Source organism: Symphodus melops, assembly GCF_947650265.1.
Source record: "Symphodus melops genome assembly, chromosome: 7".
NCBI classification, from domain to species: domain Eukaryota; kingdom Metazoa; phylum Chordata; class Actinopteri; order Labriformes; family Labridae; genus Symphodus; species Symphodus melops.
In genome coordinates this window covers 9854817-9871711 of record NC_136697.1, presented here as the reverse complement: position 1 = coordinate 9871711, position 16895 = coordinate 9854817, and the positions used below count along the sequence as shown (strand labels likewise).

Genomic DNA, 16895 nt, shown 5'->3' with positions numbered 1-16895 from the left:
CTGTGAGGTGATCAAAAGGAAATTTATTTAACGAAAAATACAGAATATTAATAAACCGCATTGTGCTCTGGGGATGAGAATTAGTGGCCACCCTTCTTTGGTGGGTAGAGGGCGTACTCGACAGCCAGCGCAACAGTAAAAGCAGCAAAGCCCCACTTGAAACCTCTCAGCAAAACATCAGACAGAGTGACAGCCCGACCGAAGCCGCCGTGGTATCTCCACGCCTCGTTACTGCAAAGACAAAAAGAAGAACAGCGGCAGGTATAGAAATGAATCAAGTAAATATAATCAATACATCATGTTGGTGTGAATACTGACCGCGCCCACGGGTCTGAGAGGCCTCTGGCTTTCAGCCTCTGCTGTGTTAACTCCAGCGGTGTTCCCTCCCACTTCCACAGCAATAACGGGAGACATGGGATGGGAGCCAAGTGAAATGTGCATGTTTGGCTTCATGGAAAAGATCCCAGAGAACTGTGTTGCCAAAAAGATTTTCAAATGGAACGTGACTTTGAAAGGGGCACAGGCAAGCGAAGTGCAGGATATATTTCCAGATATTGGAGCTCCTGACCTTTTCCAAAATATAGACACAGTGAATATACTCTCCGCTGAGGAAAGTTTATCATACACACAACAAGGTAAATGGTCACATGAGATACTACTTAAACCAAAATCGAGACCGTATAGTTGGATTAAGAGTTGTTATAGGAATGAAGAATATGTTTTTTGCTCCTCTATCAAAAAAGCAGAGATCACTGTGCGCTCAGCTCCGCTCTGGAATCTGGCGCCTGCACCTGGAAACAGGACGTTACTGGGGGTCCCAGAAGAAGAAAGACTATGATTATTGTGACGTCGATGTCGAGAATGAGTTCCATTTTGTGTTTTATTGCCCTTTGTATCATCAGTTGTGTCAGAAGTTGTTTGACGGGAGTAAACCTTTTGAATGAATGTGGATGAATGACGCAGATAGACTAAAATGGTTCTTTGATTATAAGATATTCGCCCTTGCTGAATGTTTAGAGAAAGCCTTGGTTAAAATAAAAAAAGTACATTACGTCTGCTGTTCTTTTCTTTACTCCTTTTTCTTTTTTTACTCCTTCATTTTTGTGATAGCCTCCTGTGAAGTGAGGTGTCATCAGCAGGAAGTGAATGCAATACTTTAGTACAGTTGTCTGGTGTCTCATAATCCTGAAAGGGATGTGTCCTTATTTGGACATGACACAGTAATAAAAAATCATGAATTCATTAATTCCACTGCTTTCTCATAACAAGAAGAGGAACTTCAAAAATAAATGAGATGTTAAAATTTGCTGATGATTTATATAACCATTTAGTAAACTACTGTACTGTTAAAACTATTTTCTTAGGCCAAACTTCTCCTGTTATGCTGTAAACTTGCAGCAAAGACTGTATTGTGTGCAACACTTCAAGGACACTTTCTTTATCAGAAACTAACACGAACATCACCTCACCTCTGCTTAAACTTCTGCTGGCACACGACAACATTATGGATCATGCTGCTCCAGATATTCCCACATTTCCCTCAGGTGCAGTATCAGGTTTGAATGGATACTTTCTTTTCATGATTTTAGAATTACACAGTAAGTGGAGCTACAGTCTCCTCATCAACCTTTATTGAAGACTTGTTGTTGAAAACTATGACTGCTGCTAACTCAAACACGCCTATTTAAGTGAGGACTTTGAACACACACACACACAAAGGTATTTCAGACGGAGGAGGGGTTTATAGGAGCATTCAAAGGACAGAGTTTTCTGCCTTCTCATTCTGACACTCCTTGTTGTCCGTGTCGGATGCATTTTCACTGAGCTTTAGACAGACATGAGAGTAAACAATGTGGAAAGCAGCTGTGTTTGTGTTCCTGCTGTTAAACATGGACATGCATGCGAACTGTGCCGCAGATAAGAAAATGAAGTCCGTCGCAGAAAAGTCCAAACCAGATGAAGACAAAGGAGAGACTGAAGTAGTAACCTCAAGCCCTGCAGGTGACTCAGCCTCTGTGCCTTTCCGGGGCAAACTTCTTGTGATACCCATGGACGGCAGTCACTGGGTGGCTGTGAAGGCCCTGTCCCAAGAATTGGGTCGCCGTGGACACCAGGTCACCGTCGTGATACCAGAGGCCTCCATGCGGATGGGTCCAGGGAAGCACTATGACACTATTACCTTCCCTATCCCTTACACCAAGGAATTCATCGATCAGTTCTTGTTCACAAATAAGAACTTCATGGAAAAATCCGATGGGTCCATTATACAGCGAGCAAAGAAACAATTCTCACAAATGCAGAGAATACGAGAATTCATCCATACAATTGCAGAGAGCCTGCTATTCAATGATACAATCATCTCCCATTTGGCACAACAGGTGAGTACAATAAGACAGGCGTCAAGTCTGGTCTTGCTTCTTTGGAGCTACTTGTTTGACAGCTGGGGCTGTGTTGGATCAATATTATGCTGTAAAGGGTTCATAGTAGACTGCTGCGCACAACTCCCTGAATACTGATGTCTCTTTATGACATCCAGAGACCAAATGGTCAGTTAGAAAAATATATGTAAGGTCTGTATTGTTGTTATTAACAACTGGAAGATCTGTGAAAAATAGTTGGATGACTTTGTCCTTCTATTATTAACTTAGATTCCTTATCGTCAATCCACCACTGTGTGACGGTTAAATCACTCCAAGTCTTCTTTGTTAAATCTTCTTTATTGTTAGAATTCTTCTAATTATGTTGACATTCACTGTGTGTGTGTGTGTGTATGCGCGTGTGTGTGTGGTTTCTGCAATAACACAACATGAAATGAAATTACAATGCTGCATTGAACTGCAATCAACTCCACATCAAAAACAAGTGCAGGTATGCATTACGGCCACAAGGTGGCGCTTCGTGATCAGCTGAAGCTGTTATAGCTGCCTGCAAACACGTGTCCTTATTGGGTTTAAGATAGCATGTTCAAGCTAACTGGTTAGCAACTTAGCAAACTCCATATCTTGACTCTTAACTTAACCTGAACATGATCATACGACACTAAGACATAATATGACATAGAATACTATACAATTTCACATTCTCCATGTACTTACAATCAAATGGACGCACACAAGATATTAAGGCACACCAACAAACTCCCAGCATCTGTAATGAGCGTCTATTCTCTAATAGAACGAACCACTGTCGGTGTTCACGGAGAAATGGGCTAAACCAAGTCATGGGGGGGAAACAGAACAGTCCAACTCAGTAGGGCCTTTTTAACAGCCGCCCCAGATTTCTGTAAGAAATCTAAACTAAAGAAAAGGCCTAAACCAGTAATCGGCCATGCAGGTACAGTCTAGTCAGGGAGGCTGGGAAGTTCGATGACTCTTGCCACTGGACGAGTGTAGGAGCGATCTCCCACCTTCACTTCGACGACTCGAACACGTCCATCAGGTCCAGGGATGGCGTGAACGATCTTCCCGATGGGCCACATGGCTCTGGGTAGCTGTGGGTCAACAACCAGAACCGTGGTACCCACCGACAGTGATGCAGGATCTGAGAGCCATTTCTGGCGTGTCTGCAGACTTGGCAGGTAGTTCCGGAGAAAGCTTCTCCAGAAGTGGTCAGCCAGGAGCTGACTGTGGCGCCATCGTCGTCTGCTGAGCAGCTCTGACTCAGGATACACAACCTGGGGGAGTGAGGCGTCAGGCCGCCCCATCAACAAGGTGTTGGGCGTAACTGGGTCAGGATCAGCTACGTCTGAAGATGTGTAGCCCAATGGTTTTGCGTTCAGGATGCCTTCTATTTCGATCAGCAGTGTCTGCAGGACCTCTTCAGTGACCGATTGTGAACCAATGGTCACCTGCAGAGCTTGCTTCAATGACTTGATCTCCCTCTCCCAACATCCACCGAAGTGGGGAGCACTTGGCGGATTAAAGGTGAACTTGATTTGCTGGGCTGCAAGTTGCGACTGCAAGTCAGGTGTTAATGACGCAAAGGCCTCTCGCAGCTCCCGTTCACCAGCTTTAAAGTTGGTTCCATTATCTGAAAGGAGCTCGAAGGGCTTGCCTCGCCGGGCCACAAACCTTCTCAATGCCATCAAGAAGGAATCGCAGTCAATGCTGGGGATCAAGTCCAAGTGGACGGCACGTGTGGTCATGCACTTAAAGATAATCCCCCACCTTTTCTCCGTCCTCCTTCCAATCTTTACTATGTAGGGACCAAAACAATCTACTCCTGTAGAGTAGAAAGCTGGCTGGTGGAGACGGAGTCGAGCTGGGGGAAGGTCAGCCATTCTTGGGATGAGAGGTTTGCTACGCCATCGTCTACATTCTATACAGTGATGCTGGATGCGTCGGACAGCCTCTCTGCCTCGCAGAATCCAGTAGTTCCTTCTCAGCTCGGCAAACACGCGCTCACTTCCAGGGTGGTGGAGCTGGTTGTCATACTGCTGGATAAGAAGCTGCGTGATCTTGTGCTTTGGGCCCAGTACTACTGGATGGATCTCCTCTTCATCCAGCACCGCTGCTTGACGGAGACGGCCACCAACTCGTATGAGCTGTGAGGTGCTGTCGAATTCAGGTGCTAGTGAGAGAAGACAACTACTGCTGGGGAGTGGCCTGCCATTACTGAGCTGTTGATAATCTGACTCAAAGTAGTCCCGCTGAACTCTCTGGAGCAGAATATTCTCAGCTTCTCTGTAGTTGTCGGCTGTGAGCTGAGGATCGGTTTGTCCTGATAGACAGAGGGCTGTGGCCTTGACAAGGTCTTGGAACGTCTGGTACTTCTCCACATCAGGGATGGGGGGAAGGTCGATTGTCAAGCCACAGAAGGTGGACTTCCGAAGTTCTTCACTATCTGTGACAATGGCGAAGTCTTGTGGTGGCTGAGGCCACTGGTCTGGACTCTTCCGCAGAAAGGCAGGTCCTCTGAACCATCTTCCGTCAGTGGTGAGTTCTGTGAGCGATTTTCCTCGCGTAATGTCATCAGCAGGATTACTTGCTGTATCCACGTACCTCCATGTCTCACGATCTGTCAGATCTTGAATTTCGGCCACGCGTGTACCCACGAACACCTTGTATCTACAAGAGTCTGATTGGAGCCAGGCCAAGACAGTGGTGGAGTCGGTCCAGTGGGTAACACTGCTGATGCGGATGGTTAACTCTTCTGTAAGCACCTTCGACAGCTGGGCTCCGGATAGGGCTCCACATAGCTCCAAGCGGGGAATCGATTGTTGCTTTTTGGGTGCTACCCGAGAGCGGGCACTGAGGAAGGCTATTTCGACCTCACCACCCTCTGCTTCCGTCCGGAGATAGGCAACAGAGCCATAAGCTCTTTCGGAGGCGTTGCAGAAGACATGTATCTCCCTGCTGCTCTGCGCTGAATCCAACTCAGGACTGCTGTAACACCTTGGTATTCTTATGGTCTGAAGGGTAGGGAGTTCGCTCTCCCACTGGTTCCAGGCATTGAGGATGTCATCAGGTAGAGCGGCATCGTCCCAGTCCCGTTTGACTTTCCACAGCTGCTGGACTATAACCTTAGCCCTGGTGGTATATGGCAGGATAAAACCGAGAGGGTCATACTGACTTGCGAGCACTTGGTAGATGGTGCGCATGGTGACAGTGGAATGCTCAATGACGCGGTGTTTGAAAGCCAAGGTGTCTGATGGACAATGCCAGTGAAGTCCCAAGGCAGACTCATGCACGTCCATTTGGCCTTCAGCAATCCACTTCTCTACGCTGTCAGACCGGATGTCAGGGGGAAGGCCAGTGATAACTGACGGTCGGTTGCTAGCCCACTGTCTCAGCTCAAAACCTCCACTGGCGAGGGTTTCCTGCAGCCGATGGATTAGGACCTTTGCTTCGCCCTCTGACGTCACGCTCCTCAGGCAATTATCCACATAGAAAGACTGGAGCACAATGTCTCTGACGGCCTCTCCTTCCGTACTGTGAAGCATAATGTGCCGCTGGAGGGAAAACACCGCACAGCAGGGCGAGCATGTTGTGCCAAAGGGAAGCACACTCCACTGGTAGATGTCAGGTGGTTTCTCACGCTTTAGATCCCGCCACAAGAATCTGAGGAGGGGCTGGTCCTCTGGCAACAGTCGTACTTGGTGGAACATTCCACGGATATCGCTGCTGAAGGCCACAGCATGCTCCCGGAATCGCAATAGCACTGATAGAAGTGGAGGTCCCAGTGCTGGTCCAGGGAGTAATAGCTTGTTGAGGTTTTGCCCCTTGTGCTCAAAGGAGCAATTGAAAACCACACGGTTCTTGCCATTGTGTGTAACCATGTGGTGAGGTATATACCAACTGTTGGGGGTATTCTCCTCTCTTGAGTCCAGTTTGTGGACGTAGCCAGCATTCACCAGTCTCTGAACTTCGGCAATGTATGCCTCTGCCTTTTCCGGTTCCCTTGACAACCTCCTTTCTATACTCCGCAGCTGGGGGAGAACCGCTTCCTTCGGGGCATAAAGCTGAGGCATGTTCTGTACACGGAGAAGAGGTGTTGCATATTGGAGCACCCCATCTATGTCCACCCTTGTTGTTTGGCTCTCAAGGATAGAGATAGCCTCTATATCTTGGCGGGAGCGGATGCTCTGCTTCTTGTCACGCCACGGTAGGGTGTCCATCTGCCACAACTTTTCGACATGGCTGTAGAGGTCTGATGGTGCACCAGTCGCGGCCGTGAAGAGGCACTGTTGTTCGGAAAGATAGTGTTTCATTCCGTGTGCCGGACCCTGAAGCGTCCACCCCAGACGAGTTTTCACAGCTGCGGGCCCTCCAGGTGGTCCCAGGCGCACTGGCTCTACAGGTGTTATGAGATGTGGATGGTCAGAGCCAATTAGCAGCACCGGGTGCACGCCTTGGAACGGCTGAAGGGGCAGGCCTTGGAGGTGGTGATATCTTGCCTGAAGAGACTGGATTGGATACGTATGTTCAGCCAGGCCTAGGCGCTTAGCAGTGAAGGCATTATTGATGTGAAATGAGCGCTGGGGCTCTGCTACTGCTGAGATTGTGAATGACACAACAGTGCCATGGACTGTCTGGAGCTCTTGCCTCACCGTTCTGAGGTGGAGGTCTTCAGGTGGGCCTTCAAGCCCTAGCTGCTGTGCTGCTGAATGAAGCAGGATAGTCCGTTCCGAGCCATCATCCAAGATGGCGTAACCTTCAATGGCTCGGTTATTATTCCGCAGGACAATTTTACTCAGCTTGAGTAGCACTTTGCGCCCTTCAAGAGGCCTACCAATATACAGCACTTCCTCTGCGTTAGTTTTGGTAGGCTCTGACTTTGGCTGGTTCAAATCCTTGACACCCTTTGAGACAGTCTGCTTGGACCGTTCGTTGACTTCGTGTCGCGCAAGGAGGTGTCGGCTGTTGCAGATCTTGCACCTCATCTTCAAGTCACACTCTGCAGACCGATGATTCCTACCACAGCGCCAGCAACGACCATTGTTCTTTATCCAAGTCTGCTTTTGAGAGGGGTTGAGTAACTTGAAGATTTCACAGTTAAGTGAGTGCTTCTCATTGTCGCAGTAAGGACAGTACTTCGTGGTGTTGTTGTATGAAGCCACTGCTCCTTTGTCTGCATTGGATGTTGTTGCCTCCGTGCTATGGAGAACAGCCGCTGCCTCCTTCCGAGGTTTGGAATACTTCTGCCCGTGATGCTTGCTCTCCTTTTCCCCACGAGCACTGCTGCCATATCTGCTGTTGTCCTCCTGCACTTGGAGCTCAAATTCTAGCCAATCTGCCAGATCCAGGAGAGTGGGGATAGGTACTCGTTGCGGGTGGATGAAGCGGCGGAAATTGGAACGCAGGTCATGTGGTAGTTTGGCAAGAAGCCGGGTGACGTGAGAACCACATTCCAGCTCTGCTTTGCCTTTTCTGCCCAGCTGCTCCAACATTCCCACCAGAGAACGCACACGGAGTGCAAACATTCTAAAGGCCTTGACGTCGCCACTGCCAATGTTAGAGCCATCCATTATTTCGGCTATACACTGCAGAGCAAGTTGGTGGGGTTGCCCATACTGTAAGTCAAGTGCAGCCATTGTGTCTCTAAATGGATGTCTAGAGTTGACATAGGAGTCAGCGATCAGTAATGCCTCTTCGTTCTGAAGATGATCAACCAGGATCTGATACTTGAACCTCTCTGATGAGGCACTGGGCAGGAGATTTTCTAGAGCAATGCGCAAGCGACTAAATTCCCTTGGACTGGGTTGTGTCATATTGGGGATGGTTGGCTTAGGGCCTCTGTAAGACTGCTCCCTTCCACTGTCGGATTCCGATGACCAGGACCGGGAGTGACGCGTCTTATGGGTTGCCTCTAATCTGTGGCGACTTTTCTTCTCCCTACTTTGTGCCTTCCTTCTCCAGTATTCTTCCTCATCGCTCTCAGACGATTCCTGCTGACTTCTTATTTGGCTTTGAGTCGACATCCAACGGGAGGGTGTAGATGTCTCTCTCCTACTCCAGTCTGTCTCCTGTTTGACCTGGTGTGGCTCTGCTCTCGCTGGTGGTTGTGTTATCTGGAGATTCTGGACAACCTCATTTAACTTTTCCACCTGCTGGCGAAGATGAAGCGTTTCAAGATGGCTTTGGCGGTTAAGTTGATCCAACTGTAACGCGGTGGTCTTGCGCTCATGCAGCAAAGACTTGTTCTCTTGCTTCATTTGGTCTAATTTCTCTAGAAGCACTTCCATTTCTACAGTTTGCTTTGTACGTTCTTTGGATGACACAGCCTCTTTGAGAGGCCATTCATCTGTTACCAAAAGCTCAGACAGACTAGCTTGGCTAATGGGGGACGATGGGCGCTGGCCACCCTCGGCTCCAACTAACTCCTCTTCTGAGTCACTATCCTGCCTATCACGGAGTAATGGTTCAGGGGGAGGCTTGGATCTTCTCTGGAGATGAGAGAGTTCGTAATTTTCCAGATACGCGGGGAGGGCTGCGTTCCTCCTGACTCGCGAGCTGGTTGAATATGCTGGTGTACGATGCATCTTAATCAGTGATGAGTTGACTCCCGGGTTTCGGCACCATGAAAAATAGTTGGATGACTTTGTCCTTCTATTATTAACTTAGATTCCTTATCGTCAATCCACCACTGTGTGACGGTTAAATCACTCCAAGTCTTCTTTGTTAAATCTTCTTTATTGTTAGAATTCTTCTAATTATGTTGACATTCACTGTGTGTGTGTGTATGCGCGTGTGTGTGTGGTTTCTGCAATAACAAAACATGAAATGAAATTACAATGCTGCATTGAACTGCAATCAACTCCACATCAAAAACAAGTGCAGGTATGCATTACGGCCACAAGGTGGCGCTTCGTGATCAGCTGAAGCTGTTATAGCTGCCTGCAAACACGTGTCCTTATTGGGTTTAAGATAGCATGTTCAAGCTAACTGGTTAGCAACTTAGCAAACTCCATATCTTGACTTAACTTAACCTGAACATGATCATACGACACTAAGACATAATATGACATAGAATACTATACAATTTCACATTCTCCATATACTTACAATCAAATGGACGCACACAAGATATTAAGGCACACCAACAAACTCCCAGCATCTGTAATGAGCGTCTATTCTCTAATAGAACGAACCACTGTCGGTGTTCACGGAGAAATGGGCTAAACCAAGTCATGGGGGGGAAACAGAACAGTCCAACTCAGTAGGGCCTTTTTAACAATCTGTTACAGGGTAGGATTCAGACAGGTGATTAACAGCCTGCCTTCTCAAACTGTTTAATCTTATCTAAATTCAATACTGTTTTTATTATTCTACGATTAAGATTGAAGGTTTGGACGCTGGACACATTTTTTATTGTATTATTATTGAACACTGTTAAACATGCACCCTATTTTTCAATTCTTCTGTCTGCAGGATTTCGATGCCGTCTTAACAGACCCCATGGTGCCCACAGGAGCCTTAATTGCTCGAAAACTAGGTGAGTTCAGCCACACCTAAATATTATCTGTTGTTTCTGTAATAATAAGAGCACTAGGTGATCTTCATCCTTTAACAGTCTCCGTGGTAGTTGGAGCATGCGCAGTATGTGACGACTCTGAGGATGTACACGAGCGGTGTCCAAACTTTTGTTCTTGTGGGCCAAAATTGTCGCGTTAGAATCGCTCACGGGCCACAGGGTTTTTTTGTTTAGTTTTTTTCAATATTGGAAGGAACTTTTTGTATTTTGACCTCTTCAAAAAATAATGTAAATACACAATAACTAATTGCAGTGGGAAACTGTTGTGTTCTAATTTTTTGGAAAGAATAGTCAGGCTTTTATAGGTCTCCCTCGCTAACATGAAAAAGAAAAAAAGAACGAAAGATGCCATCTGATGAGGCCTGGGGCCAAAATCTTCTGATTCTTCGATTTGAAGTCAAGGGCCACAAAAAATCCACTCAAGGGCCACAAATGGCCCCCGGGCCGCACTTTGGACACCCCTGATGTACACGTTTTCACAGTGACGCCTGTTAACTACAAAGACTGAAGCTACGTTTATTAAATATTCTCTTCAAGTAAAGAACAGTCTCTTTAATCAAGAACCCACTACACAAACAAGACAGTTTCCTTTTTTAAATCTGCACGTTGTCCCTCTTCTGCACTCAATCCTCCTCAGGTCTCCCCTTTGTAAATGTGCTGAGGGGTATTCCATGTTCCCTGGATATGAAGTCTGCATTCTGCCCCTCCCCGCCCTCGTACGTTCCCGTCTTCTTATCAGGATTCACAGATAAAATGAACTTCATGGAGAGAAGTATCAACACTGTGGTGAGCACTTCAATATTATATTTGACACTACTGAATTAAACTTTTAATGATTTAACTCTCACCTTGTTTTATTTACACTTTATTGTTGTGAAACCTCTGACCTACAGGCGGCTTTACTTGAGCCCCTGTTCTGCAGGTTTCTGTACTGGCACTTTGACAACATCGCTTATCGGTTTCTGGAAGAGGAGGTGGGCGTGGCTGAGGTCCTTTCTGAATCTGATATCTGGCTGCTCAGGTAACATGTACAAAGGATATTTAATGATTATTAATGGAGACAGCACACATCTATCAAGATAAGAAGCTGATATTAATTGTAGTCTGTATTAGCAAGTTCTCAAAAAAATAAAACTCACACAGAAGTTTAAAGATAATCACTAACTAAATACATTTAAGAATAAATTGAGTAACATGTTTTTGGTTGAAGCTTCAGGTTGTCATGACCATCCTTTTTACAAAACACATTCTTCTGTTAGACAACCCTTAAAATACTGAGTTTTAGGCACACCACAACAAAACACATATCTGAGAGAGAGCAAGAAGAGTGAGATATAGAGAGACAGGGAGAGACTTTTGAAAACTGTTGATCCTGTTTTTACACCTGTGGTTTCAAAAAGTATATATGTAACAGCCTCATCTACTGGTGTAATCGGTCTATGCAAGAATCCCTGGCAGGGGTCAAATCAATGAACAATCAAAAAAGAAAAACAGACACAGAATTAAACAGGAAAGGTGCCAACGTTTATTAATTTAAATGACATAAAACTCATGTGTCACTAAGATAATCGGCTCAACTGTCCACAGGACAACAGTTGGGGTAGGTAGTAAGTAGACCCGAGGAGGAATTCAATATCACTTCAAATAGGGGAGTAAAAGACTTTGTCATGCAAGATCACTGCAAATCACACTATGGGCACAACTCGAAAATACGCACTCGACATGCAACAAACTTGTGGCGTTTTACAAACTGGGTTTTCACTCAAATTCGATCCGTCAGCTCGCAATCAAGTACCATTACCCTCCTTGATGGTCTGCCCTGGAGCTACACTGGGGAAGTGGTGATACTAACAAAACAAACAACACAAAAAGAAAATAAATTAAACTAGTCAGCCTACTGAGGCAACCCTAAAAATCTTTTGACTCGAATACCAGCTCATGTGCCAGACGGACTAGAAACAAAAAAGAAACTTAAATACCAACACCAAAAACTAAACCCACACAGTAAGAGCAGCAAAGGAAATCTGCCAGGCTCCCTTAAAGAACCTTATTGATTTTACAAAATCCTATATACAACCTTATTTAAAGGGGCCAAGGCTTTATTAGAAAAAAACACACAGGAATAATTTTGAGTACCTGGTATGCTCAGCCCAAACCCTTGCAGCATCCACTGTGGCTTAAAGACATGGCATAATTTTTTTTAACTTTATAGCTATTTAAATAAAAGTAAAACCGTGTTTAGCTTTTCTCACCGATCACAAACTCTGTCATTCACCGGGGACACTCACTAGGCAACCAGCCTCTATAGCCGCACCTGACATATCTGGAATGTTGCGACCAAACAACAACTGAAAACAAACCAGCACTGGTATTGACATATTGAATACCTTCTCTGAATATAACAATATAAAAAACGAAGTGTGTCCTTACCAGACCTCCGAGACTCAGACAAACAAAATAGCCAGCATGGGTGAGAGTGTGCACCATCCCTCTCCTCCCCTCTGAAAACCAAACTCCTCCTCACTGTTCCTACCCCACTTTTTAGCCATCCAGAGAACAGCAGTGTTTCTGGTGCAAGTGGCTACAGTCGTTCCCCTCCAAGTAAAGCACCCATCTGCACCCACCTCAGTTCTGTGGGGTGGACCTGTCACACTGGCCTATCCTGGTCAATGGGAGCAATTGAATAGACAACTCCATGTTCTTCTGGCTGCCGAACCAGATGATAAACCATGGATCCCATGCATCCTGGATCTTGTTCCGTCCTTTTACAGAGTGGTTTCTGATGAAGACATGGTCACCTTCAACCAGCCTGGGGTCATTCACTTGACTGAGGTACCTCTGATCCCTCAATCATCGTCTCTACGACAACCGCTACCGTACATGGCGATATGCTCCCTGCAGGGACTCTATCTTCCTACACCCAGTCCTCCACACTACTCTGGCCAGTCTCCTCCTCCTCGTTGATGCCTAGCAAAAAGTCTATGGGCAGACGAGGCTTCCACCCAAACATCAGAAAGTATGGGGTCATCCCCGTAGACTGATGGATGGTAGTATTATATGCATAGGTTACCTGAGAGAGATGCCACCGCCGTTCGGTTGAAACGTTCACATCGGCCATTTCCCTATGGGCGGTATGGGGTGGTGCAACTCTTTTGGATCTTGTAAATCTTCATAGTTGCTTAATAAGGTTGCTCTCGAAGTTTCACCCTTGGTCCAAGTGATACCAGCACGGTGGTCTAAAGCGGTGGAACCAGTATGTGGCGAGCATCTCTGCCACTGTGCTGGCTCTTTGATCCTTGGTAGGAATGGCCTGAGTGTATTTACACATTTTGCTTCCCATCTAGGCTCTATCACAGTGAAATCTATTGCCAAGACTCCATGGGGGCGGGAGGCCTAAAGACTGCCCATGAATGGTTTCACTTTTGGTTGTACTGTCTTGGCCAATACACACCTCTAACAGTCTTTTCACCACTTCTCCACATCCCTTGCCATATTTGGCCAATAACAATGTGCTTGTATGAGTTGCAAGGTATGTTAGATCCCTCAGTGTCCACGCTTATCATGGGGATGAGACCGGATGTTTTGTTTTACGGGATTGTGGCACAAGCAGCTGGTGAATTTCTTTCCCTCCATCATGTGAGTTGACTCGCCTGTACAGCACCGAATCCTTCCTCCAAGTGCCCCCACGGGTGAATCAAATCCCTGGTCTCCACCTTCAGCCTCTCCCTCTCTGCTGGACTTGGGACTCGAGCCTCCTTCCAATGAGTCAATAGTGACCCAATCTCCGGGTCTTCTGGAACGTATACCCATGCAGGGAACCGCAGCATTTCCGTTGCCACCAGATACATAAACATTTCAACAACCTTAATAAAGTATAACTGCAAAAAAAACTGAAAAAACTTGAGAGTTCACATGTTATCTCCTGTCAAACAAGTTGAAATAAGTCTCAGAGATCGACCAATGTATCCAACTGAAAGAATAAAGGTTTTTTTACACTAATTTTCAATAGGCTTGACTTCACAATGGAGTTTCCTCGACCTCTCATGCCAAATATGGTTCTAGTCGGTGGGATTAACTGCAACATAAGAAATCCGCTTCCTAAAGTAAGTTTCTGAGTTTCTCTCATTTGTTTTTATGAGGAAATAGAACTGAATTGGAAGAAATGAATGCCACCAGACCATATTATCTGTGCACACAGGATTTGGACTCCTGGGTGTCAGGAGAGCATGGATTTATAGTGTTCACTCTGGGCAGCATGATGCCAGATATGCCTGAAGAGGCAACCAACATTTTTCTAGAAGCCTTCAGACAGATCCCACAGAAGGTAGAGGAATATGCTGTATATACATTTCATTTTTGTAAATAGTCATCAGTGCATTCATCAAAAATAACCTTTTAACAGGTCATATGGAGGTTCGAGGGGAAGATTCCTGACAATGTCCCAGAAAATGTTAAGATGATGCCCTGGGTGCCTCAGAATGACCTTCTCGGTGAGTTTATCCTGAGGTGTGCAACAGCAAAACTCAAAACTGACTGGGGATGAATCACATAAATGACTGTTGACTTCTCACTTTATAAGCTCAACCCGGAGCTCGGGCTTTCATCACTCATGCTGGCTCACACGGTCTATTTGAGGGTCTGTGTCATGCTGTTCCCATGGTGATGATGCCGATTTCCGGGGACCAGCCGGACAATGCAAAGAGGTTTGCAAGCAGAGAAGTGGGAGTGGTGTTGAATCTGTTTACTATCACTACAGAAAGCATTGTCCAAGCACTGAATGAGGTCATCAATAACACCAGGTGAGGGGAAGGCTGTTGCTCAAGATGTTGAATTATATTTTTAAAAAGCTAAGTTAAATTTAAAGCAATTCATTTAGTATTTGGTAACTCCTGCCATCAATCTGTCCCTGTGCAGGTATAAAGAGAACATGCAGAGGCTCTCAGCTCTCCATAAAGACCGACCAATCGACCCGATCGACCTCTCAGTGTACTGGACAGAATTTGTGATGCGGCACAAAGGAGCTAAACATCTCAGAGCTGCTGTTCACGACCTCTACTGGTTCCAGTACTTCAGCCTGGATGTGATAGCATTTCTGGCTACTATTCTGCTGGTTTGTGTGATGTTGACAGTAAAATGCTTCAAACTTTGCTTCTGTAAACTGAGCAGGAAGAGGAAGCAGGAATAACTCTGTGCTGCATTTGTGAATTCATCCCAGCCAGCACCAACAGTCTTTGTTCATAAGGGAGATAAACTAATCATGAACACAGTGGAGAGTACAGCCTGATTGTGATTTAAAGGTTAAACAGAAGAATGAGGAAAACTGTGAGGTGATCAAAAGGAAATTTATTTAACGAAAAATACAGAATATTAATAAACCGCATTGTGCTCTGGGGATGAGAATTAGTGGCCACCCTTCTTTGGTGGGTAGAGGGCGTACTCGACAGCCAGCGCAACAGTAAAAGCAGCAAAGCCCCACTTGAAACCTCTCAGCAAAACATCAGACAGAGTGACAGCCCGACCGAAGCCGCCGTGGTATCTCCACGCCTCGTTACTGCAAAGACAAAAAGAAGAACAGCGGCAGGTATAGAAATGAATCAAGTAAATATAATCAATACATCATGTTGGTGTGAATACTGACCGCGCCCACGGGTCTGAGAGGCCTCTGGCTTTCAGCCTCTGCTGTGTTAACTCCAGCGGTGTTCCCTCCCACTTCCACAGCAATAACGGGAGACATGGGATGGGAGCCAAGTGAAATGTGCATGTTTGGCTTCATGGAAAAGATCCCAGAGAACTGTGTTGCCAAAAAGATTTTCAAATGGAACGTGACTTTGAAAGGGGCACAGGCAAGCGAAGTGCAGGATATATTTCCAGATATTGGAGCTCCTGACCTTTTCCAAAATATAGACACAGTGAATATACTCTCCGCTGAGGAAAGTTTATCATACACACAACAAGGTAAATGGTCACATGAGATACTACTTAAACCAAAATCGAGACCGTATAGTTGGATTAAGAGTTGTTATAGGAATGAAGAATATGTTTTTTGCTCCTCTATCAAAAAAGCAGAGATCACTGTGCGCTCAGCTCCGCTCTGGAATCTGGCGCCTGCACCTGGAAACAGGACGTTACTGGGGGTCCCAGAAGAAGAAAGAGATGATTATTGTGACGTCGATGTCGAGAATGAGTTCCATTTTGTGTTTTATTGCCCTTTGTATCATCAGTTGTGTCAGAAGTTGTTTGACGGGAGTAAACCTTTTGAATGAATGTGGATGAATGACGCAGATAGACTAAAATGGTTCTTTGATTATAAGATATTCGCCCTTGCTGAATGTTTAGAGAAAGCCTTGGTTAAAATAAAAAAAGTACATTACGTCTGCTGTTCTTTTCTTTACTCCTTTTTCTTTTTTTACTCCTTCATTTTTGTGATAGCCTCCTGTGAAGTGAGGTGTCATCAGCAGGAAGTGAATGCAATACTTTAGTACAGTTGTCTGGTGTCTCATAATCCTGAAAGGGATGTGTCCTTATTTGGACATGACACAGTAATAAAAAATCATGAATTCATTAATTCCACTGCTTTCTCATAACAAGAAGAGGAACTTCAAAAATAAATGAGATGTTAAAATTTGCTGATGATTTATATAACCATTTAGTAAACTACTGTACTGTTAAAACTATTTTCTTAGGCCAAACTTCTCCTGTTATGCTGTAAACTTGCAGCAAAGACTGTATTGTGTGCAACACTTCAAGGACACTTTCTTTATCAGAAACTAACACGAACATCACCTCACCTCTGCTTAAACTTCTGCTGGCACACGACAACATTATGGATCATGCTGCTCCAGATATTCCCACATTTCCCTCAGGTGCAGTATCAGGTTTGAATGGATACTTTCTTTTCATGATTTTAGAATTACACAGTAAGT

General features: G+C 45.4%; 1 protein-coding gene and 1 long non-coding RNA gene across 2 annotated transcripts; one reads left to right on the top strand and one right to left on the bottom strand.

The window, feature by feature from the left end:
- Window positions 1-3: 3 nt before the first annotated feature.
- LOC306827450 lies at window positions 4-1107 on the bottom strand. The gene is made up of 2 exons (XR_013779634.1): window positions 319-1107; window positions 4-231 (listed from the first exon to the last, which is right to left on the bottom strand). It is a non-coding gene; the product is annotated as an uncharacterized lncRNA (long non-coding RNA).
- A 617-nt stretch (window positions 1108-1724) lies between these two features.
- Window positions 1725-15372, top strand: LOC306827446 (UDP-glucuronosyltransferase 1A1-like). Its single transcript, XM_079349270.1, has 9 exons — window positions 1725-2378; window positions 9870-9933; window positions 10610-10758; window positions 10866-10993; window positions 13982-14075; window positions 14171-14296; window positions 14375-14462; window positions 14552-14771; window positions 14887-15372. Exons 1-9 carry the CDS (start codon window positions 1851-1853, stop codon window positions 15155-15157), a joined length of 1668 nt encoding a protein of 555 aa, XP_079205396.1. The 5' UTR covers window positions 1725-1850; the 3' UTR covers window positions 15158-15372.
- Window positions 15373-16895: the final 1523 nt, after the last annotated feature.